General features: G+C 38.4%; 1 protein-coding gene across 4 annotated transcripts in view; it reads right to left on the bottom strand.

Moving 5' to 3' along the window:
* The window catches only part of LOC126458605 (E3 ubiquitin-protein ligase RBBP6), a 387,537-nt gene that overhangs the window by 192,350 nt on the left and 168,891 nt on the right, over positions 1-26,296 (bottom strand). For 2 of the 4 annotated variants that reach the window (XM_050095761.1, XM_050095762.1), the window contains exons 12-14: positions 16,297-16,450; positions 12,309-12,566; positions 1,370-1,486 (exon numbers count right to left, since the gene is read on the bottom strand). In XM_050095761.1, coding sequence (XP_049951718.1) covers positions 1,370-1,486; positions 12,309-12,566; positions 16,297-16,450 — 529 coding nt within the window. The remainder of the gene's footprint in view (positions 1-1,369; positions 1,487-12,308; positions 12,567-16,296; positions 16,451-26,296) is intronic. The other 2 variants (XM_050095763.1, XM_050095764.1) reach the window with 2 other exon arrangements.

Here is a 26,296-nt window from a genome sequence, read left to right as displayed (position 1 = left end):
AGTAGTAATACTTAGAGGACAGAAATATATTTCTATATTATTTCAACTTTTACTGCTTCCTAAAACTTCAAAAGCAGGCTTCTCAGGATAATGGCATCTATCTTCAGCTATGCCAATTCAAGTTTGTCACACTTTTTGTGATACTCTCTCATGAGGAAAACAAACATGTGACCATTCACGCTGCTCTTTTTGTTACATTTGACATCCCCTTTTAGTCTTGCACAATTGAGCAATATTCTGAGATAGGATGCAAAATCTTTCCTGCAACCTATCCCTGTACTTATTTCAGTATAACAACCAGATATTTTAAAACCTTCTCAATTAAAACTTATGTGGAAGATGACAAATGAGAAAATAATGTAATACACCTACTAGCAACAACCCTGCACTCCATAAATAATACTCATACCCAACACAAAATATTACCACTGATAAATATCTTAAAATACTCTCCAAAATCAACATGCACTTACTCAACCAGGAATTGCTAAGTAGGATTTCTACACAAGGTGCACCCATTATAAATACAACAATCAGTTTGTAATATCTTCACATATACAGGCATTCACAGATGGACATTGGAATCATCGAGAAAGGGTGTCCATGCTGAATGTAATCCATAATGAGAATATTAGAACAAGATGCAGCAGAGTTGATCAAAACAACAAAACCAGTTCCTCCTATTACACAAGAAACTGAAGTTCAATACTGGAAAACCCTAGATACAAACAATAGAAGGATTAAAGACAACTGTATTCTGATTAATTGAGGCACTGAGACACAGACAGCAACATAAGAAAGACTGAACCTTAACCAAAGGTTTCTGACAAAATCCTTCCACACACACACACACACACACACACACACACACACACACACTCACTCACTCACTCACTCACTCACTCATGTCTGAGGAAGTTTAGTATCCTGAAGTGTAACTACAAGTTCAGTCTTATTTGAATGCCTGTCTACTGTTCAACACCTCAACTTTACAGTATGTGGCTGTCTTCATTCTTTCTGGTTTTTCTTTTAAAGTTAGCTAATTGTTTAGAGGAACAATATAAGCATGCTGTAAGACATACATGAAATTAGGAAATGGTACTTCATCACAAACTATCCAATATCATCTACAATGTATGACTATAACAAGTCACACATTTCTGGCAGTCTACAAACAATTTGCAGGCATGTTAAATAAGACTTATAAAGACTAGATTCAACAGATACCAGGCAATGTCAAATTGTGGATAGCAGACTGCATGTTAATTTATAACGGCAACAAGAAAGTGTCAGTACTAAAATGAAGGGTGAGAAGAACTAAAGCCACACCAAGCTAAGAGATGCAGTTTATTGTTTTTACCCCACTTACCCAGCAGGTGCTGGCTGACTGACGTGTGGTGGCCGAGAATGGAAGTTTCTACTGTGATCTGATGTTGGCACTGGCATAAGGCGTGGATGCATGTGTTCCACTGTTTGGCCACCAAGCCTAACATTGTTATAAGCAAGGGGTTCTCAGAGTACAGCCACAAATGCATATATAGACATACAGTTGACATTATTTTTATCTCCAGAAACAATGCTGACTAAATATTTCTTTCTTAATTAGTGTTTGCATCAGAGAAGAATCTGTGGCAAGAGCTTTATGATGTTAAGTGTGCTTGATCATTTGAAGTTATGTTCTTTAGTCTCACTTCATTTCTAAGCAAAGTGATACATGAAATGAGTTATGAGAATGTAGTTGAAATGTCTCAGGTTTTGTACCATGTTGAAATACAGTTGTCAGTATCCTGAATGATGGTCACACTGGAATACAAGTCTAAATATACACTCATGACAGGATATGGGGCAATTTCATAATGCTATACTTTCACCAAAAGCAAATATACACAATCTTATTGAAGTTTTTATACCAATTTTAGATGCATTGATCTGTAACATGAAAGGCTGGAGGTGGTGGTAGATCAGTTCTCGCTAAAAGTCTCCAAATCATATTCAGTATTCAGATTTCAAAGACTGTAATAATCTGCCTTTTTGATTTAGTCTTTGATGCAAGAGCATAGACGACAAATTTGTGGTTTATGAAACTTCATTCAAAGAAATTACACACTGATCAATATAATAACTGCTGTGGTCTCTTTCAGATGTTGCTGCTGATTCATGACTGATCCAGTTATCTAAAATGTGTAAAGTTAGATGCTGCCAGACACTTTTTTGAATGGGTGGTGGATTATCATCTCATTAGAACAGAGTTTCCCATTGTCCACTGAGAGTTGTGGTATTAACCACCTTTTCAGCATGTTCAGGTACATGTGTTGATTTGGGTGATAATGTACAGTTTCGCAGATAATCATACCCAATCACTGTGCCTATTAACTTCTCCCAATAAATGAAACATCATCTTGTAACTCACATGATTTGTTTCAGATAACCCTAAACCTGTTGAATAATTGTTCACAAAACTCTCTTTAACATGCCTCCTCTTCACAAGGCCATTAGGCTTTAGGTAGTTAATGATTTGCAGTTTTTATTAGTCCACAAAAATTAGAACCCTCCCCCCCCACCTCCAAAAAAAATAAAAAAATAAAAAATAAATAAATAAATAAATAAATAAAAGCTGTTCTGCACAATCAATATGCACAAGCCGGAAATAAATTTATTCAACATCAGGCATCCCAAGCACGAGTTAAAAGAGTTTCTAATGGTTTCTGGCTTGTACTGAACTTTTGAGGGCTGAGAAACCACAGAAATTTTGAAACTTCCCCGTTTTTTCACTGCTTACCCCCCCCTCTTCAGTTTTTCAGCTGTTTACCCGCAGTTGATCGTAGAAGATTGGCAGTTTTTATCAACTTTGTGGAAAAAATAAGTAATGCTCATCTTCTAACACCTGTAACTCAGAAACGGTTACTCCAAATGAAAAATGTCATTTATGAAAGTTGCTAAGCATCAAATTCTGCATAAAAAGAGCTACTAAATTTTAAAGTTGATCACTTCTATGCAAAGACACCAATAAAAAAGTGGAAGTATTCACAGCACTAAATTACCGCTAAAACATTTTGTGAACTTTTGTGAAAACTTTAAGAAATTGCAGTTTCTGAGGAAAAACCGAGTAGTGCTGCTACAAACCCTGAAGCATACAGTCAAGATGAATGGTGAACCGGTCCCTGTCAGTCCTGATACAATTTTAGCCAAATCCCTTTCCATGTAAAGTAAATCCCTTTCCATATAAAGTCATCACAACAGCTAAACTGTTCAATCCAGCCAATTTTAAAATCACAAGCAACACACACTTCATCCTTGGCCATGGGTCCCTCTTCGCATAGTTGTGTGGAATACTAATGAGATCTTTTCTGCCATCCTTGGAAAGTATGTGAATTACAATAAAAATCAGTTTGGGTCCAACTATAGCATACTGTCTGATGGATACACTGAGGAAGGAGTTGAGAAGAGCATAAAAATGTGCCCAAAGGGCCTGTGATACGTTATCCACTTCTGTTTTATTTGACGAACCTTTTTGACACGACAAAATCAAATTTATAAACATGTTTCAAACAAGGCAAGCATCCAACATGTCACGTCAGATTTCACGGATCTCAGTGTCACTCCTAACAAGGCTGCTGAGGCAGTAGTGAAGTCAGTTTGTACACATGTAGCAGCTCGAAACCTCTGAATAACCTACACCTGTTCCAGACAGCTTTATCAAAAAATAATAACTTCAATCTGCCCTGTTTGCCACCCATAGGAGCTACTGCTCACCAGCACTTCTCACTTTCTACTTGCACATTTAGACATGGAGGAACAATTAGCTGGATCCACTGAAATGGGGGGGGGGGGGGGGGAGATCTGATCCCACTGCAACCACCCAACCACCAGGAACTGCTCAATACAATACCCTGTATGTGCAACAAATGAAGCTAAGTAGCTTGTACCTGCAGGAAGGTGTTCATAAAGTGCTTGGCTATATGCAACAATTGTAAGAGGCTTTTATGCATTAATTCTCAAAAAGGAGGAAGACACCTTCCTTAATTCTATGTATGTCTACAGTGAAATTTACATTGTTGAGGAAGAAATTGATTTAGATCCCATGCCAGAAGATGGTGGAGAATTGGAAGATGTTTCCTCTCACGGACCATCGCCCAGAATCGGTGTAATCACACACACACACACACACACACACACACACACACACACACACACACACACACACACATGCACGCACCTATTATCATTTTGGCCTGGCATGGTAATAAATAAATAAATAAATAGAGCTAACTACTTAGGTAGATAGGTACCCAACTAACCTGACAATTTAGTTGGAAGAATACGGATGACACTGAGTTCTGAAGTAAATTGACTCCACAAAAAAGTCTTAGAAATAATTTAGTACTTCAAATAATTACTCATTTGTTCCAGTATCTTTGCATAGGAGTGAGAGAATTTTAAAATTTTGGATTCTTTTCATGCAGAATTTGATTTTCTACAACATTCATCGACAACATTTCTCACTCACTTGGAGTAGCCATTTTTGAGTTACAGGCATTGTAAGATGTGCTTCACTCACTTTTCCACCAATTTGGTAAAAACTGTCTATCTTTGAAAATCAAAAAGCAAGCCATGCCATGAGCGGCGACAGGCCGTAAACACGCACTATCAGAATGCGACAAACAATGCATGACACAGTACAGTAATGCATTTTCAGCTTAGAGTGACGTAAACACCTATAACAAAGAAAACGGCACTTATCAGATCAAAGCAAAATAAGCAATTGATTCAAACCAGACGAAGCATGTGAGAAAGAAAGGGTACCCGTATAAATACGGACGGAGTGCCTGACGCATAGCAATGGCTACCTGGTAAAGCTTAACTGCTAAGCTTACGACTCTAACCAAACTACTGTAGCTGCATCGTCATTCATTCAACCTAAATTGTCTCTCATATTACAATGGACCAACTTTGTTTCGATTTGGAGTTGCGGCCTAAAACTTTTCTCCCCCCTTGAATTTCGAGTCTCAAATTTCACGTGCGGCTTAGATTCGGGAAATTTCTTTTCCTTTATTTCGAGTCTCATCTTTCAGGTGTGGCTTAGATTCGAGTGCGGCTTAGATTCGAGTAAATACGGTAATCGGATAACTAGAAGGAAAAATATAAAGAGACTTCAAAACTTGAGATTCTTCAGTTTCTCAAAGCATAACTGACAGCAAAATGATTAACTTATGTGAATGGATCCTGGTGTCCTAAAGGCACAAATCTAAGCAACTGTCCACATTACTATGATCAGGGACTCTGATAAACTGACTGCCTCAGAGTGAGTGCATGGTTCTTACACCTTTCCTCATCCCTACAACTTACTGCTCTGTCGTCAGTTCAAATTTGGTGGTGCATGCTGGATATTTCCATTTGTCTCTTTCCTTTTACTAATCCAACAGAGCATGGGTCTCATGCCATATTAAGTTTGTAGCCACGCATCACAGTTGATCAGTTGGTCACTTCCTCTAATCTCAATGGATTTTTTAATGACACAGTCTTAGTATTTCGATGTCTGCACCACAACCTTAATGTAATTGTAATCCATTCAATATCATTCAGGATAAACAGTGCTCTGCAAATGCTGAAGTGGGTTGCACCAATCGGTTATGCCATTTGTGTTGACAGTAGCAATCTTCAGAGCATGCTCACTCTGATCTATGCATGTCATGCCCCACTGGCAGGAGACTGGTACTTCTATAATGCAAAGTCATCATTCACACTACCAAGAAGTGCATGTGTTTAAGCTGGTGGACAGAAAACAGTCTTCAGATATGTTTTCCAAGGATTTCATCTTATCGTATTTTGTCTAGGAGGTCAGTTCATAAACACACTTGACAATAGCAACCTGGTTGTTTGCTACAATATTATATCCACTGGAAACTATTTCATCGTCAATTATACCAAGAGAAATTGACGAGTCCTGTCATGTCAAATCACATACCTCCAAATGCAGGGGATGTATTTCAGCATGGAAAAATTTGGCAAGTTGTGCTACCGAAGAAGTCATTTTCTGAGAATCTCTGCATTCCTTGTAAGGTATTGGGATGAACACATTGAGTTGAACTTTAAAATGGTGATGCATCATATTGACTCAGTGGGAGCTAGAAGAATCAAGAATTGTGTCTGCCTAACCTTGACATGGAAGGGATACACTTTACGCCCTGGAACCTATAGGTGAGTCAGAAAACCAGTTTGGTTCATCTAAATCTGGTGACCCCATTCAGCCCCTTATGTGGGAATGTACTGATGATGTCATCTGGTCAGGGCATATTCTGCATGAAGGAAGGGCACTGGATGTTTACCAACAAAATTTAAGTGTCTTTCTTAGCACCTACCAGTGGATACTTCCTACAAGACAATCATCTTTCTTACTGACAGGCACCTGAATCACAATTCCATTCTGTTACGAATGCACGTATCATGGAATTCTTAGCATGTACATGAAATAGCAGCATAACTTCCTCCTGCAGTAGCTGAAAAGTTATGTTACGACACCTGTAATACTCTTATCCGAATGAAAACTGCAAAACAGAAAATATTCGGAAGGGAGAGGCGTGCCATCTACATACTAAGAGAAGATTCTCAGTGTGTACCAGGAGATCAGCACAGATTCCACCCAGAAAATCCCAGAACAAAACAATGGCACTTCCCAAAGACTATGGCCTATCAGAGAAAGTGCTTCAAAAGCTATTATGAGAACTGGTTTTGTTAAGGCTTTATAAGCTTCCCAGCATCCATAAAAATGGGGTACCATTCTGCCCCTTATTTAGCAAAATAGAAGTTCCAACATAATTATTTGCTAAGTACCTGAATGAATTGCTTAGGCCTTATATTGGTAAAAGTTCACACTACACAAAAATGCCTTAACAGTTTTAGGGTACAGAATTCCACTGCACTGCACTGCAATCTATCCACAGTCAGCTCAATAGTGCTGTCACAAGCTTGTGCATGGACTTTACCTTTTTATATTTCCTTGAGCATCCCTTACTGGAAATATAGGAAGACAATCTAGTAAATATTGGAAATAAGTGCAGAAGATAGCAAAGTAAAGAGAGAGGGAGAAAACGTTAATTCAGAATGTAACTGAAAGGGGAAAGAAGGAAGTCTGTTGAAGGGTGAAGGCGCAAAGTGGGAACTACACCCCACCTTTTTTTTGGGGGGGGGGGGGGAGGGGGAGGGGATCTCTTAAGATTGAAAACAATGGTATTGGGAGTTGGGTTCAAATAAACCTGATAGCAAAGTGTCATTAGGATGTGGAGCAAAACTTGCAGATCATATGTAGGTGCTTACATAAAGTAACTTTTTCCTTGACTACATAGTTTTTCCAGTTATGGGACAAAGGTATATGATAAATAAATTCTGAGCCAATTACAAAACTGTAAATCTAATTTAAAGATGCACAATAAACAAAACTGGTGCAGCATCTGACCCTGTGGTGGTAGTGTGTTATTTCTTATTACTTTATAGTTATAATTTTCTTTTTGGTTTGACATGAAACTGTCTCCAAAATCAGTTTCCGGATAAGCATACTCTGCATATTCTCCATAACTAATTTATGTTGAAATTAAATTTAGTTTTATTCATCATGAAATCTGTATTTCTTAATCATGAGGAGTAGAATGAATAACTAATAAAGTGGTGCTGCAGCAGAGAAAATTATGGCACAACTTGAGTAAATGAAATGATAGATTGATAGAACATACCCTGAGGCATGAACGAAATCTGTTGGTAATAAAGAAAGGATTCGAGAGTGGTGGCACACAGCCAGATCAAAGTACGTGTAGAATGCAGTAATTATTCAGAGACAACAACCTTAGAACAGAATAAACTAGTGTGGAAAGATGCATCATGCTGTCTTCTGAAAGAACACCACCAATACAAGAAACATATCCATACTACTGAGTCAGGTGGTTATAAATTCTGAACTGACACTTCAGTTATGGGTATTAGTAGGGACCTGAAAAATCTGCATTCTGCAATAAATGCAAATATAGATACAAATTCTGCCTCAAAAAGCAAAAATTCAGATATATCTCACAGACAGTACTCCACAGTGAATTGTGTTTAGATGAACTGTTTTATCAGTGATAGCTATTTCAAACTTTTTTCTACATGTTAATATACAAAATGTAAACAATTTTTGGTAACTAGTGATGCCCTGGAAAGACAATGTGAATAAGAAAATATTTGCAAAATAAGAAGTGCTCATACGGAATGACGTATCAGTGTGCTCAATGCTCTGGGAGGTTGAATGTTCTGTATCAGATACATGCCACATACCACAACTTACTACTCAGCAGAGGGGCCTAGCATCTTGGAACAAAGAAGCTCATATGCCTGTTTTGTAGCTAAATCAAACAATGGAAAATCCAGAATGGAATAATGACAGTATTATGAAAAAGATAATAAATTGGTACTAACCATATAGAGGAGACGCCGAGTCGCACATAGGCGCAACAGAAAGACTATCAAGAAGTCGGGCTTAAACTGCCTCATTAACAATTTAATATTCTGCTTACCTCACCAAGCAATTGTGTGGCAGTCATTAACACATGTTCTGTGCTGCACATTGCTCATTGTTCTCTTTTCTTATTTTGAAATGAGTGAAAAGACTATTCCTGATCCATCATGGCTTTTGATTAGACCCTCAGAGTATCAGAAAGGATCAGTGATCCTTACGACAGTGTGTCAGTTCAGCTTTCACAGAACAAGGAGGTAGTGGACTGTTCCCTGCGAGAGGGAGGCAAGGCTTCTTGTTCCGTGGGGCTTCTTTCCCCACACTGCACCTCTCCCTTCTGGATGTTGAAATTCTAGTTTGTTTACCCTTGCAGCTGTCTGCCGGTATATAATGTGCACACACTGCACTGTAACGATTCAAAAACAAAGCCTGTCCCATATTTCAGTTGTGTTGAGGTTCTTCCCCTACAGGTAGCATTTGAAAACAATGTTTTCATTTCTACTGCTACATTTAGTGCCATGTTGATTCTATCTGCAGTGCTGTTAAAAATGGGTTGCATGGCTATGAATCCCCATGAAAGGTTGAAATTAATATTATGCAGATTTTGTCACCATCAAATTGGGTGGAAAAGAAAAATAATTTACTTATGGAATATGTTAATTTGTCTCTGGAATATTGTTATTACAAAGTTTTTATATCAATAAATTAGGGGGTTTCCTAGAACTGAATAAATAACATTAGAGTAAAACACCAAGATTGTAGGTTTGAATACCAGTCCAACTTTAACCTAATAGGAAGTTTCAAAACTGTACACTCCACTGCAAACTGAAAGTTTAATTTTGGTGTACCAACCTATTTATTGTAACTCCCTAGGTTACATGGTGGCAATAGAAATAGCATTTTAACTTACAAGAAGCAGTCACACTGGTAGCAAATACCATCTTGTGACAAGAAAGCCCACACTGATGGTAATCTGCAATTGTTGCTGGTGAACTTTCTGAAAATGTATGACAGATGTCCAGCAATGACGTTTTTACACATTTGGCACAGTGAAGTGCACATGCAGAGTTTAAGTGTTCATTAGCCTGTCACTAGATAAGAACAAGGTAGTTTCAAACAGTATTCTGCATGTCAAGTGCCTAGCAACATTCCTTCCACAAATATCAATAGTTGCAACTTATGGCATCTCAGATGATGATGATGATGTCATCACAGGTTTAATGCAATTTCTTCACTGCCAAAATGTGTTATTGCTTTATTTGTTCCATTTTTATATATTTTCTCCTTTCATCAACCCTCTATAGGTAGCCGATTGTCTTTCCCTTATTTTATATATTTTTCCATCAGGAATTTCCACAGACTTCAATACCAGGAGTATTATTCAAAGATTTCTACCATGTGTTATGTGTTTCTGATTACTTGATCCTATGCTGCCCTCACCTCTTCATCTCCCAGAGTTACCTATTTGTCTTGTATTGTATTCCTTTCCCCTGTTTCAATCAACTGTTGCCTAACAGTGCTTTTGAAACTCTCAACAACCAACAATTCCTTCAATTTATCCAGGCTCATCTTCTTAATCTCCTACCTTTCTGTAATTTCTTCAGTTTTAATCTGCAGTTCATAATAAACAAATAACAGAATCCACACATTACTGGAAATGTTTTGCAATTTCAGAATCTCTGTCTTACCATTATATACTATCTGAAACATACTGATGTCTCCAGGTCTACAAGCTTCTTTCATTATTTTTAAACTAAATTTTGGCAATGTATGCATCCAAAATCCTACCAGGCAGTTTCCTCTTTTATTCCTTTCATGAAGTCGATGTACTAATGTTTTTCTTTCCTTCCTTTTCCCAGTACTGAATTCCAGTCACCCATCTCAACGAAATTCTTATATCTCTTAACAATCTGAATAATTTCTTTTAACTCATGATAAATTATTTCAATCTCTGAAACATCTGTAGGGCTAATAAGCCTATGTATATACAATTAAAAGGCACAATGGCCAACAATCTCTTCAGTGCAGACTGCACACTTGGCTTGAACTCTTACAGAAATCAACAAAATACATAGAATAATGATGATAATGGCAAGGGTCACTACATTCGTAGTGTGTGTATAAGTTGAGAATTTGGGTCTGACAGGAGGCACGCTAGGGTAGTCTGTGCAGTTGCAATGACCACTGTGCCTGGATGGCTCAGTGGTCATAGCATGTGCCTAGTAAGCAGGAGACGTGTGTTCCAACTCTGGTCCAACACAAATTTTCAACTTTCCCCATTGATTTTTAATCAATGCCCACTCACAGCCGTTGTCCGTAATTCCTTTGCGTCATAATATATACTTGTACTACTGTGACTAATGTCTGCTTTGTGTGCCTTGGCTTTCTGATGCATTCACTATGCTCTTCACAGCAGCTCACCTAGTTTCCTATTTTCTTATTTCTTTGTAAACCTATTCATGCATTAGCCTTTTGGATTTCACTTCTATTCGCCTGCACTCACTTGAACAGGAATCCTCTTCTTTCTATCACCATACTTCACTAATACCCACCACAGCCAACTCCTATCTGTTCATTTCTCTTTTTAAAGTCTCTTAATGGATCTAACATTCAATTCTCTGGCCTATGGATGTCAGATTTATTTCTCCCCAAGACAACGTTCCCCTGACTAGTTCCCTCCTGTAGATCCAAGTGGATGGACTATTATACTCGCAGAATATTTTACCAGATAATGGCATCATTATCGAACATACAGTAGAGCTGCGTGTCCTCAGGGAAGAAAAAGGCTTTAGTTTCCCTTTACTTGCAGCAGTGTCACAGAAACATCAAAGTATGGCCATGATGGATAATCTTAACAAGGCCAGATCAATCACTCATCCAGACTATTGCCCCTGGACCTACAGCAAAGGCTGCTGCCCCTCTTTAGGAACCGTATGTCGATCCCTCTTCTCTACAGGTACACCTACACCTGCAATGTGGTTGCACTTATGCTGCAACTATCTGTACTGCTGGGGCAACTTACGCCACCATGGCAAGGTCAATGGTTTGTGGGGAACTTCAATGAATACGACCTGAAACTGCATGGGTGTGCACTGGATGAACACACACTGTGATCAGTGTTCTAAGAGATCTATACTGTCTGGACAAATGGATACCACCTTCGTGTAGGCAGAATTTATGAACTGGCAAACACCATTTCTGACATCAACATAGTAGTGAGTTGACAAGTCTAGATAAAACAATGATGTGTATAATATTACGTGAATGTTGGGCTCAATGTTAATGTATGTGCTCTAGCCAAATTGGTTTTATCAGTCTTACATTACCTTCCAGAATCTCAACTTTGGGTTCTGGAGTAACAGTTTGTCAAGCACTGGCAGCATCTCTACATTAATAATGTACTTCACTTCACTTGGGCAGAAATTCTGCATGGCTGCAAAAGCTCACCGCCAAAATCATCTCTGAAGTTGCCCACTAGATGCAGTATGTGTAAGTAAGTGTACCCCTGCACGAAGACATATTCACCACAAAAAATATAATGGAAGAAGACATGTTTTGTTACAGAATGGACACATGTGGCACCACACAATTCTAAGGCTGAAGATTTTATTGCCTCTGCTTGACCCCCCCCCCCCCTCCTCGCCAAAAAAATCCCCACCCTACTCCAGCAGTAAGTACACTTAAAACCCTTTTCTGCTGATAATTTAACAATCTGTTAAGCTCTGACAACCAACAAACAGAAAACAAAATGGAAAAAAATAGTTAAAAGTAATTGACAAGACACAACAGTTATAGCTAAACAGAATAAATATGGAAACAATCTTACCGATGCTGTGGTGGAAACGGGTGGTCCGGCCTAAATACTGAGGGTCCACGTGATCTAGAACCAACTGTCTGAATGTGACTATAGTTGGTTGGTGGTTGCTGAGTTGATGTAGACTGTGGCTGTTCTTCTCCTGGAGGAAAGTTTGGTGGTGGTACTGATGTATCTGGCAATGCAGCAGCAGGTGGATGGGTGGTGGTTTCTGACGTATGTTCATCGATGGTGGGAGTCCCAGGTCGCTCTTCTACAGACCGTCTTTGACTTGAAATAATTAATCAAGAAGAAAAATCATATAGCTGCACGAACTTTGCACATACTTCATGTCCAACTAAATTTAGAATTACAAAAAAACTCGGAAGACAGATTCGCAAGTTGAAGTCTTGGTAACAGTTTTTATCAACGCATTATCTCAGCAATAATGACGTTGAACAGATACGAGAACAAAGCTATTTCATGACTGTCAATATTTGTGTATCTTAATGCAAACAACAATACAATAGATGGAGATAATCTGAACCTAGAAGAAATGCGCGAGCCAGATTAGCAACTGTTGGTCTTTTAAAAAGAGTGTCATGGATGTATTTGCTAGGACACTTCCTATGTCTGTCTGGACAAACAGAAGGTGAGTTAACCTACTGCCTAAGATGAACAATACATACACAACTGACAATGAAAACATGGTAACAGTGAACATACAACTCAAAGGCAGTTAAAGCGACAGCACCATTGCCTGATCACTTATGTTGAAGTAACATTCTGGTTACAGTAAGGTCATGCAGGCACAGAGAAAGTAAAAAAAAAAAAAAGCCAGGATGAATACATGTACAATGTCAACACATTGTGAAAATCTAGGAACAAAGTGAGGGAGAAAAATGTTCATGGTTCACATCAGAGACGTGCTCGGACTTCCCTCAATATGGAGGGACATTTTTGTCACATGAGAAATAGGGATTGAAACATACAGAATGGACACAATATTCCTCTCATGACTATTAGAGAAATTTGTTTTTCAATGGGATTGATCCCATAAAGAAACCAGCCAACTGATCAGAAATATTTTACATCAGCCATCATATAATAAATTAGAAAAGTGAGCATATTGCTGTAAACTATTTTGTATGAAGAACAGAAAAATGCGTATTTCCCATTTGTGATTTTCCCGCCACTAACAGATTGAAAACAACATTATTGTAAGACCATACAACTTGTATCAAGTAGCTGCTCATCAGCATTTGGTCAAAATTAAGAAGTGGTTGCCAACCGCTCACTTTGTCAATATTGTTCAACTTCACCAATACATAACCTTCAAATTTCAACTTTACCGACTACCTGCACGACAAACTTTGTGGAGTTACTGTCAACAACATAACTGTACTGGAAATTGGATTCATACTTCCAACTTTATTCTCTTTGGCACGAAAATTACAAATAGAATAAAGAGCAGTACAAGGCTAGGAAAAAAGTTGGGGTATGTCACAATGTTCAGTGTTCAGTGTTTATATTTCATCCACTTTAAGTATGAAGCGCATAGTGTTGGCATTGTTTGAAAGTTTTTTCAATTCTGTACTGTGCAAAAACACTACTATTCACTTAATCTAAAGTACCAGCCCAATAGGCACCTGAAACTGGAGAGTAGGAGTCTTTCAGCTAAAGTAGGACGACTTTGCTTTTTTTTTTTTTTTTTTTTTTTTTTCCAAACCATTAGAACACAGAGATGCAAACAAAATCAAACAACCGTAACTCATCATGAAAAGTAGGCAGTGCATCCAGAAAAAGAATTGTGGAGAGAAGATAAGTAACACTATATAAAAATAAAAAAATTAAAACATAATCAAAGGTCAATAATCAGATATCAAATAAGCTATAAACAATGAATAACTGAAACACACAACCAAAGAACAAAAGGGACTGCAAAAAGGAAGCTCAAGTGTTAATTTTTGCCAGAGTTTAGCACACTGGCCTTAAAGATTTAGCTGCTGCTCAGCAAGAGAAGTGTGATGGAAGCAATGTGTCATGACTGTGAGGAAGGGAGAAGGGGTGGGGTGGGGGGAGATAATCTAGCACTCAGGGAAAAACTTACAGGTTGCCGTACTACGGATTCAATCATCAACTAAGTGACCTGCACTGCTACACTCAACAGGCCAATTAGATATAAACTATTTATTTGCAAGATGTGTTTCCTTTAAATTTTTATCCACAAAACAAAACAATTGGTACAAAATTGTTATATACTGCTCAGTGTAAATATTTCAACAGTGCAGATCTCTCCATGTTGAAGATGCAGCTGGAAATGATATTCATGACTTTACCAAACATTAAGCTACTTTCCAAGGAGTATGGGAGGAAGGTTGCAACATGAGAAAGTGTAAATGAGTGATATTGTTTAACAAATGACATTAAGCTGATGATCATGTCACTGTATGGTCTGTGAACATAAACTATAAAAATACGCTGCAGTTTGTTTCAGCAGCACCATGTGCTTCAAATTAATACTTGTGTATGATTAAGAAGCCATGGAGATCTAAAACATAACAGCAAGTTAAAAAATTCTCTCTCTCTCTCTCTCTCTCTGTCTGTGTGTGTGTGTGTGTGTGAGAGAGAGAGAGAGAGAGAGAGAGAGAGAGAGAGAGAGAGAGAGAGAGAGAGACAAATGACGAGACAGAGTTAACAGTAATGTCGAGGCCATTGCAGTAGGAATATGAGGTATGTGCATGGAGAACAGTTCTCTATGGGGTTTTTTGCACGAGGGTGCCTCTCTCCCTTCTGCATTTCCAAGTTCTCTCACTGAATGACAAAGTAATTTGTCTCCTAGCTGTATCCACTTTACTGTCTCATCCTTGTGGACTCCTATTTCTTCAACCTTTTCCTCCCTCTTTTCCAGTTTCTAACAGCTAATGAAATTTTTTAAACTCTGCATATCTTTCAAACAATGGAAACAGTAAAGGTAAATGGTCACTTTTCAGATGAGGCACTGGGTGGTCAAGAGGCACATAAACAAGGTTGAAATGATTTTGACCAATGTCCTTCCCTCTTAGCTAACAGACTAACACCTTGCTACATTTTCCACATGCTACGTGAGGAATTGTATCAGAGTGGATGAGAGGAACAAGGAGAAGTGGAGAGAAGAAAAAGGGTGAGGGAAGGGAGAACTATGGCAGGGAGAACGAAGCAGAAAGGGAGTGGGATTAAAATGTGGAACCAGTGAATCCACCCTGATAAAGAAAATGAGTGGATTGACAAGGGAGGACAGAAGAGGGGGAGGGGGAAGAGGAAGGGAATTCATAATAGAGGAATAGGGAGACATTGAAGAAAAAAATGAATAAGGAGGCATGCGGCAGGAATGAGAGTGGGTGTAGGACATGGGCGGGCTATCAGAGATGGAGACCAGGATGATTAACAAGATTGGGAAGGGGATAACCACATAGCATGGCTTGCAATGCAGCTTTCAAAACTAATCATGCTGTGGTTAGTGCCATGCTCTACCACTGTGCAGTACACTTTTCTCTTAACCACAGTTAGACGGTGGGTATTTATTCGAATGGCAAGCTGGCTTGCAGTTATACTCACCAAAACAAAAAGTTATTGCAAAGTTTGTAATAACATGACTGTTTTTATAAGTAAACCTGCTTCTTAAAGGGTACAGTATGCTTGTGACAGAACTGGAATAGGATGTGTTTGGTGTTTGCACCTGTGACTTCCATCAAACAATGACCGCGAGGAAAAGATGGGGAGGGTTGGTATGAATTATTCCACAATGCTTCATTATTAGTTGGAAATGTAATGTTTGTGGAATAAATCATGCCTATTCCCAACCATTTGCCTCATGACTTTTTCAAGAAGTTTATTTTCATACAATTATGTTTTAATCATATTATGGGCAAACTCCCATTGCTAATTCATCAGTTCCAATAAAATGTACATGCAGTATTTTCTTGAACAAACCAGTCATTTTGAAATTTCTATAACAAAAATATGCACTAGAAAAACTTACCTAGATGGATAGCGAGATTTACTAGCTGAAGCAGTAGGAATTGTTTCCAACACCTGGTGCTGTGATGTAGACTTCGGTTTTGAGCTTAATGGAGCTATAGTTGATGGGATGGCTTGTGCACCAGATTCTGCAGCTATCACTGACCCCGCATTTGCTGCAAAGAAGAGAAGGTAATCTTTTATAATTAAAGAAATAGTTGGATATAATAGAGGGAAACATTCCACGTGGGAAAAATATATCTAAAAACAAAGATTATGTGACTTACCAAACGAGAGCGCTGGCAGGTCAATGGACACACAAACAAACACAAACATAAACACAAAATTCAAGCTTTCGTAACCAATGGTTGCTTCATCAGGAAAGAGGGAAGGAGTGGGAAAGACGAAAGGATGTGGGTTTTAAGGGAGAGGGTAAGGAGTCATTCCAATCCCGGGAGCGGAAAGACTTACCTTAGGGGGGAAAAAAAGGACAGGTATACACTCGCACACACACCCATATTTTCTGCTTGTGTCTGTGTATGTGCGGTCGGATATGGGTGTGTGTGCGAGTGTATACCTGTCCTTTTTTCCCCCTAAGGTAAGTCTTTCCGCTCCCGGGATTGGAATGACTCCTTACCCTCTCCCTTAAAACCCACATCCTTTCGTCTTTCCCTCTCCTTCCCTCTTTCCTGGTGAAGCAACCGTTGGTTGCGAAAGCTTGAATTTTGTGTGTATGTTTGTGTTAGAGATGGGGGATCCGCTCCTGAACTAATTCATAGAGTTGAATCTTTCAAAGGAGTGAACAATCAGTGATTCAGAAAAAAAAGAACAGTAGCTCCAAACGTTTCCCACAGCAGAGAGAGAGGGAGAGAGTCGGAGCAGACCAGTGGGGCCTCTGCTGGTCAGAGCACACTGCACGCCACACAACACAGCTAGTGCCGGCCTCTGCCCTGCTTCTGCCTTGGCTGCCTGCATTGTGCAGTGCCCCATTGGATTTTGTGTTTCACATATGCCGTGCCCTCTCTGTGCTTCCTCTGCCGCGTGCAGTGTCTGGCACACCTTAACTTAGCATAGCACTCCGTTGGCGATCGTTTCAGTCGCACGTCCTGCCCTCTGGGCAGTTGATGCGAGCAACAGGACTGAGAGCCTCCTAGCAGAGAACATCCGAACTACTTGCAACAACCTGCTCGCAAGAGAACGGACGATTTGCCTCCGAGCAGGTGAGTGGTGGCCGTTCACCGCTCCCCCCACCCTCGGAACTCGCCCGCTCAACGCTCACCCCACCGTTCTCGACTCTAGCCAGAGCGTTGAGCAAAGCAACTCAGGTGTCACTCTGGTCTCTGCGGTCTTAGCTCGCACAGTAATACAGTTCACGGCTCGATCTGCTTGACTCAGCGCCTCTGCATCGGAGTTCGTCTCTACTGGATATTGTTCTTCATAGTAATACCGTTATGTATATTACATAATTATGTTATGTATACATCATTTGTTTTTATTTTATTTTTATTTGTTTAAACTGATCAGATTAGATTCATGACGGCTCCTCTTACTATAGGATTTTTTATTATGGTCACTCGAATTGACACTTTAATTACGAGCGAACCGATAAGCGTATAGCAAAAGTGATACACTAATATTTTCCTTATTTTATTCTGCGGAAGGCTATATGCAGCACTTTGGTCCTTCAGTCAAATTTATATATTTTTTTCTTATTGTAGTACGGGTTTTGCGATTTTAGGCGTCTTCGGAAGGAAACGTTCACTTTAAAAATATATGGCTTGCGATGTTCTTGTACGAGGTTAATGAAATTTTAATACATTATAGTCAAATATATTGTTAATGTAAATCTCAAGTTTCAACATTTTCCGATCACCCAAAAAACCACGATTGTGCAAAATAAATCAGTAATCAAAAACTTTGTCATACCGTGGAAATTTCAATAAACAATACAAAATTCTTACTCATTATCTGTTTTATTTCAAAATAGGATCAAATAAGATCAAAATACAGGTATAGTACTGGAATAAACCCAGTTTAAAAGTCAATGTGCCTTCCATTTATTTTCTGTTGTGAATGAGTGGTGAGTCATGAAAAAGAGCTAGTTCATTTCAGGGAGTGAACAGTTCTGATCCGATCTCTGAAAAGAACAGTTTTGCCCATCTCTAGTTTGTGTGTCTATCGACCTGCCAGCGCTTTTGTTTGGTAAGTCACATCATCTTTGTTTTTAGATATAAAGAAATAGTTGAATTTATAAGCATGAATAATAAATATGGAGATACAAAATAATCTTTCTTGTAACTATTGAATCATGTTTACATTGCTTAAAGCAAAAACTGATTCACATAAATGATTCAGTATATGAGAATAAATATAGTTAATAAACATCCACATTCATAAGCCCTACCACACTACTTCTCCCTAATAAATCCTTGCTCTTACCCTCTTCCCTGTGCAATGTTATTTTTTTGCACTTGCACTACTGATATTCAACTTTACTTCTCATTTCCCCAAAATTATTTAATTTCTTGTATACACCATCAATTATTTCCAAACATTTTGAATCTAATCTTTTCACATTTCACTCTTGGTCATTCTATACAGTTTTCTTTCTTTGCATTTTCAACCAATTTTCTAACCAAGAGGCCTATACTGTTCAGTTCCTTTCACATCCTTTACCTTCTAGTGCCTCCATTTACTGAATCTGTTACAAAACTGTTAAGTGCACTCATTTCTTATATCTATGATGTTCACAAGGCTGTATCATATTTCTCCATTCCATTCTATTTCTGTTTTGGCTACTTACATTTATTTTTCAAAGTTCTGATCTGAATGTATAACTTCATGAAAGGTAGCTAATGATGTGACTGTGACGATAATGTTACTTGGTTTGTGGGGCACTCAACTGCGTGGTTATTAGCGCCAATACAAATTCCCAATCTTTGCACAGTCCAGTCTTGCCACTTTCCTGAATGATGATTAAATGATGAGGACAACACAAACACACAATCCCCGGGCAGAGAAAATCCCCGACCCGGCCAGGAATCGAACCTGGGACCCAAAGATCCAGAGGCAGCAATGCTAGCCGCTAGACCATGAGCTGCGGACTTGAATGGTAGCTTTGTATTTCAGTAGCTAATGATAGTGACCATGGCATTGGAATGGAAGAAAATAAAGTAAGAGATTGAAAGCGATCCATATGTTCTCAACAGGATGTGTCCCATAGAGGCTTACTTGAAGAAAATGCGTGAAGAATAATAATAATATTCTACGATTACTTAACAGTCTTGTTCAAATTAATATAAAGTACACGTGAACTCAAAAAAGACCTGGAGTCGCAGGCAGATGTCACTCAGGTTGTATAACTAGAGATGAATAACCAAACTTATGGTTTTCTAACTGTGCCCAGTTGCAATACCAGTTGAACCCACAGAGTAGTAATGATAAAAAAAATGTGACACTCAAAACTGAGTTCACAGTATGCATGGAATGAGTGACTGTAGGATGCTACAGCATGAATTAGAATTTCTGTTAAGTGTGATAAATGGTGTGTGTGTGTGTGTGTGTGTGTGTGTGTGTGTGTGTGTGTGTGTGTGTGTGTGTTTGTTTTCGACAAAGGCCTTACTGGCCGAAAGATTATTTGTGACAGTCTTTGTTGTGGCTATCTGTAAATCAGCATCTCTGCTATTTGGTGAGCAGCAACTTTCCTTTGCTGTTACATTCCATCCTGGATTTTCCATTGTTCAATTATTGTACATTGCCTCATATGAGTGGCAACTACAGAACTGTCTACTCCATGAATGGCCATCACCAAACTGTGAAACCGCGAACTCAATAATCGTGTTGCTAGACAAACTACACAGTAGGGCATCAATGACTTCAGTAGGTGGTTCAGTACTCACTCCAGCTATGTCCTCTCCTCAAGACTTTCCCTTCACGATTGCCTGAGTGGGAACTGCCATGTCAGCACTAAACCTATTCTCACAATACCCCTAACAATAGCCTCTGATAGTCTACATTTTCAGCTGATCCTTTGCATTCTCTTGCCCTCATCCTCTCCTCCCATCATTTTCTACACCATTTCCACTGGAATTAATAACAACACATGACGTACAGGGGATGCCTTTCTTCAATGATTAGAGCCACCATAGGCGATGTATTACTATACTCCGTTCATCATAAGATTAAAGTTCATGTAAACATTACACTACGTATTCCTCCCCATTTGCTGGAACCTCATTTAGTTTCTTTCCGAGTGGAGCTAAAGCCAACCTGTCTCGAGTACAGTGAAGTAAGATAATGAGGATACATTTTATCCAGTGCGTTACACGTACATCGACTCAGCGGTGATACGGGACAACAGCTTTATTGGTGCATTTAACTTCGATAGCACTGGCCAGGCAAGTGACTCAACTAACTTGCAGCGACATGAAAAGCTGCAGTGAAGACATACAAAGAGATGAGCAGAGAATAATATAGCATTGAAGATCATTAATTTTTAAACTGGAGGAAATTATATGGGGCAAAACTCAAGCGATACGCTCTTTTAGGTGACCTGTCGGGAAACATAACATGCCCTCGATCGTAGCTGACATAGTATTGTATTTAAAAACAAGAGTAACAAAAATTTCTGACATTAACAACGGTAATTTTTCTGGATGAGGTATGGTTGGGGTAAAAGTGTACTGCTGCTTTCCTATGAAGATAAATATCGAAGCCACTGAAGGTATTACAGCCTGCTGCCTGGTAATCTCTGAACTACTTCCAAATCAGAGTCCGAGGAATACATTTCAGAACTGCTACATTGATAACGAGGCCATCACCAACTAAATCCCAAGCCACAAAGAAGTCCACATTTCCTCCTCCTCTTTTATGATGTGCTGTTCTGCATTTCGCCATCGTTTGGCAGTGACATGTCACAAAGCTTCATGCATTAGTTCTAGTATGCTTGGCAGCTTAAATGTCTTGTTATTTCTTGAAACAAATCCCTTAACTTGGATCTAGAGCAGCTCTAGTGGGTTCAGATAGCAGTAGTACAGTGACAACTGTAAAAATGCAACATTTCTTACTGTGTTCGACGTCGTAAAAATAATTGTTTTCCATGTTTCCATGACGCTTACAACTCTGGCTCATGTGAGACCACATCTGTCCCATGAAACAATGAGCATATTCCAATAAGGAGTATTTGATTTTTCATTTTTCTCACAAAAAAAAAGAGAGAAAGAAAGAAAGACAGAAAGAAAGATTGTGTAATGTTTTCTTAACTTCAGCGACATTTAACAACCTTTTATGAAATATCGATCCTTAAGAATTCATATTTGCAATGAAAACCACAATTTTGCGTGGAATATATAATTAGAAATTACAAGACAGGGATTTTTCTTGAAAAAATGATGGTTAAGTATGAGTTAATTAACAGATGCTTGATGAATTTCATATTTAAATGATCTAGGTATTCAAACTGGAAAAAGAAGACCACAACGAGATTCAAAATGTCACTCCAAAGCATACACGATTATCGTTTATGACGCTACCAAATATGCCATGCACATAATTTGAATATGACCTAATATTCATTGCATGCTGTTTCTCGAAAAACATCAGAGCTGATTTTTCTCTATAAGCTTGTGAAAATCATTTCGAACAACTTGTTTCTCGCCATTAACCATGTTCCATGCATATGTTTCAGTACAAAGTGGGACATAGTGTCATCCATTTTCACAGTACATATTAACAGCAAGACAATCAGAGCATACATACAGTAGTATTTATGGAGACTGTGACTGAACACAATTTTTTAAATAAAAATTACATAGCTAAAGTATGATTAAGAAAAACGTTGATGGCTGTTAATACATCCTAAGGTCTTAATAGTTTCATTTACAATGACATAGTAATAAGATATCTAATACATAAGTTGGACCTACTTCCAAGTGCTGAACACCAACTGTGTAAGAGAGTTACGGCTGCTTACCAAGCATCACGCTTGTGTTTGTTTACATCTGGTTTGTTCTTATGATGAATGAAGTAGAGATGGGTGGAGACAATATTCACCCATGACACTTAACCTTCTATTGCAAGGTGCTGCTATTTGGCAACAAATCATAAATTTATGAATAATCATAATTTCTGATGTTTTCCAACGTTCCTTAGCTGCTTCTACATTTTTGGAGATCATCTATGCAGTTAACTTAGAAGCAGATGTTGACCACATGTCCAAGAATTATGAATAAAGTCAAGAAAATCATTCACAGTCTGGCTGCATGGGATTAGCTTGCAATCACTGTTGTTATGTTTGTAGAACAATAAAAAATCTATCATTTTTGGCGAGTTGACTTTATATAAACAAATGCAGAAGCAGCTAGAAGAGTGAATTATTTCTGCGACTTCACACATAGCTAAGGAAATTGCATTTATAAAGTACGTAAAATGATGCTAAATGGAATAATGGAGTATGCTTTCATGTATCTGGTACTGAATGACAAACAATTCATCAATAGTGTTTGCTGCCTTGTGCCAAAACTATGATCTTGTTGCTGTTTTCCAGTGTGGGTAGATTCAGTACAATGCTGTTTATTACTTTCAATTTTAGATGGGTATCTCTTCCAGCTCTGTGCTTCTATGGGGTAGATGTTCTCACCAATTAAACATATTCCTAAAGGAAGTGACAATTTGGATTAGGATGACACTGATCTGCAGATGACTAAGAGAATGAGAGACTCGATCAAATATTTGAACTTATTAGTTGATTATGAGACTGATGACAATGATGATGAAGGGCTAATAGTAGGGGAAGAAGAAGAATGAGATGAAAACAATGTATTGCACTGAAATTCATTGTTGTTGCAGAATAAAAGAGTGCTCCAAAGTCAAATAAATGTCCTAAACTTTCATGTAGTTGGAAAAAATGTCAGAAAGAACTATCCATGTCATGGACTGGTGTACTTTATATACCTTCTCATATACGCTGTCCAAAAGAGTATTTTTATATGTTTCATGGAAGCAAAATATGGAACATTATTATTGAGGAGGGAAACACACTATCTGTTCAAAATATCTTTGATGACTAGATTACACCATTTAAAAAGTGTCATTGAACATCACAAGACGAGAGAGAGATATTATCTGTTGTAATACCTGAGAACAAAAACTGTAAAATATTTTTGACAACTGGTTCTATACTTTAGATTTGCAAATGGAGCTAGCAGAAAGAGATCTAGCCTTAGATACTCTCCGATTCAACTGACTAAAGGGATGTGACTGTGTGAAGAAAATGAAGAGTTCCAGAAGGGTGGCAACAGATGTGTTCCACAAAGAATATAAATTATCTACTGCACATTTGCATGACAACAGATTTGTGACACTGTTCAGGAATTTTGTGGAAATAAACTCAATGACTGAAGTACAAAGATATGACAACAAGAACTTGAAGGAATCAATCAACGTGGCTCATGAATCCATGGGAGGTGCAGATCCTGTGGATTCAGCGATAGATTTGTACAGGATCCAGATACAGATACTTGACCAAATGATAGTGTGTGCTCTGTTTCCTTACAGAAGAGATGCTCTATCAAGAAGAATGCACTGGAAAAGCACACCTGTCTTAGCCTAGTTTGACAAGTTCATACTAAACCTTTGCTGTCCCAAGAGCAGAGTGACAAAAGAAAGCAAGAATACCCAAAAGTAGTTTCAGTGAGAGCTCCTACATCCCAAATAAGACTAGCTGTCATACTATCTGAAAGAGTCATGTAACTGGACAGCATACGGCATTTTCCTGCTATGGATATGAAAGGAAGATGCAAGGTTCCGTCACACAATTGAATAGTCAGAGTGAAGTGCACGAAATGAAAAGAGCATTTATGTTTTACTGCAAATTAGAACTGTTTCTTGACACTGCAAACTGGGTAATGATATGAGCTATTAAAAGGATGAAGAGTATGACCAAAATGACAAACCGTAAATAAAATGAAAATTTCTATTACATAAATATTTTAACTGATGTATTTAGAAACACATTTACATACTTCACAAAACAGTTTACACATATAGGTAAATAAAAATATCAGGAGCATTCTGGGAATACAGTACCATATGGCAACAAAATTAAATCAAATGTTTATGTTTAAACTGGTACATAGTAACAAATGTGGTATTTTTTCCCCACTTGGGCTGTTATTTATTTAAATTAGTATGTTATGGATTGGTGGAGGCCCTGAAATAGTGACCATTAAAAGTCTGCACTACTCAAAACATTTCGTCAGCTGTTCTCTGTTTCTGATTGCTGCCACCCTCAGTGACCCCAAAGTCGTGAAACTGTAACTGGCTGACCAAATGTTGTTGTGTTGCCTGTCTGAATGGATGGTTAATTGATCCATAACAGTAATTATATTTAAGTACATTACTGTGTGCAATATGAGACACGACCACAAACAATTACTAAATGTTTTGATTGTGATTTTTCTTCTAGTCATTGTGTTTTATAAGAAGAGCCTTAATTTAATTTCATATTCCTGTCTACAAATATGTAGCACATGTGAAATGACAATCTCTATAATATACATTCACGAATCAGTGTTACTTCCATGTCAAAATCTGTGCCACAGCAGCTGATCAATATGAGGTACACAAACCAGCAAGTTGCCCATACTGGAGAGCAAACAAGGAAACATTCCCCTTCTCATATTCTTCAATCCTACAGTAGCCATGCTACCTATTCCTCTGCCCCCGAGGTAAGCAGCCAATTTCACTTTACTCACAGCCGAATTTACCAATGTCAATTAAAATTAAGCACATTTATAAAATACAAGGGTGGTTTGAAAAGTTCTCGGAATCACCACAGGAGGTCAGCACTAGCACAATGAGTTGTTCACGTGATATTCACTGGACTGTTGTCTGTAAACATGTGCCACGTCAGTGCTATTGGAAGACAGCTGTGGTAGTGACGTAGTTCTGTCGTTGTTCCCACATAGTGATTTGTGAAGATGGAAAAAATAGAGATTCAAGCAGTGATCAAGTACTTCATAAGGAAGGAATGAAAGTAAAGGACACTGTTGCGAATTTCCAGAATACACTGGGGAACTCTGCCCCTTCATATTCAACTGCTGCCAAGTGGACAAATGAATTTAAATGTGGTTGGGAGAACTTAAAATGATGATCCGTGCAGTGGTTGGCCAAGATGTGTCACTACTCCAGAAATCACTGCAAAAGTGCACAAAATGGTCATGGGGGACCACCAATTAAAAGTCCATGAAATTGCTCACGCTTGCCAGAGGTTATCTGAATGGGTATATCACATTTTAACTGAATAACTAGAAATGAAAAAATTATCTGCAAGATGGGTGCCACGAAGCTTGATGCTGGATCAAAAACGCACGAGAATGGACATATCTTAACAATATTAGGCCCATTTTAGGATAAACAAAGAAAACTTTTTGCACCGGTTTGTGGTCACAGATGAAACTTGGGTGCACTACTATATCCCAGAGACAAAAGAACAGGTACAGTAGTGGAAACATGCTGATTCTCCACCCGCAAAAAAAAGCAAAGACAATTCCTTTGGCGGGAAAGGTCATGGCATCAGTGTTCTGGGATGTGAAGGGGATTCTGTTTGTAGATTATCTCCCCACTGGGCCAACAATTACTGGACAAACTGTGACAAAAGATACATCTACATCAACATGGTTACTCTGCAATTCACTCTTAAGTGCCTGGCACAGAGTTCATCGAGCCATTTTCATACTACTTCTCTACCATTCCACTCTCAAACGGTGCGTGGGAAAAAGGAACATCTATATCTTTCCGTTTGAGCTCTGATTTCTGTTATTTTATTATGATGATCATTTCTCTCTACATAGGTGGGTGTCAACAAAATATTTACGCATTCGGAAGAGAAAGTCTGTGATTGAAATTTTGTAAATAGGTCTCGAATATTCCAGCAGAGGATGAAAAAGTGCAATTTAGGCTGTCTCTTTAGTGGGTTTGTCACAGTCTTTGTTTCACCTTCCCCACAATATTATCTAAGTGGA

Source organism: Schistocerca serialis, chromosome 2 (assembly GCF_023864345.2).
Source record: "Schistocerca serialis cubense isolate TAMUIC-IGC-003099 chromosome 2, iqSchSeri2.2, whole genome shotgun sequence".
Taxonomy (NCBI): Eukaryota; Metazoa; Arthropoda; class Insecta; order Orthoptera; family Acrididae; genus Schistocerca; species Schistocerca serialis.
Note: the sequence above shows the minus strand (reverse complement) of the source record. Positions and strands in the feature narration are given on the sequence as shown.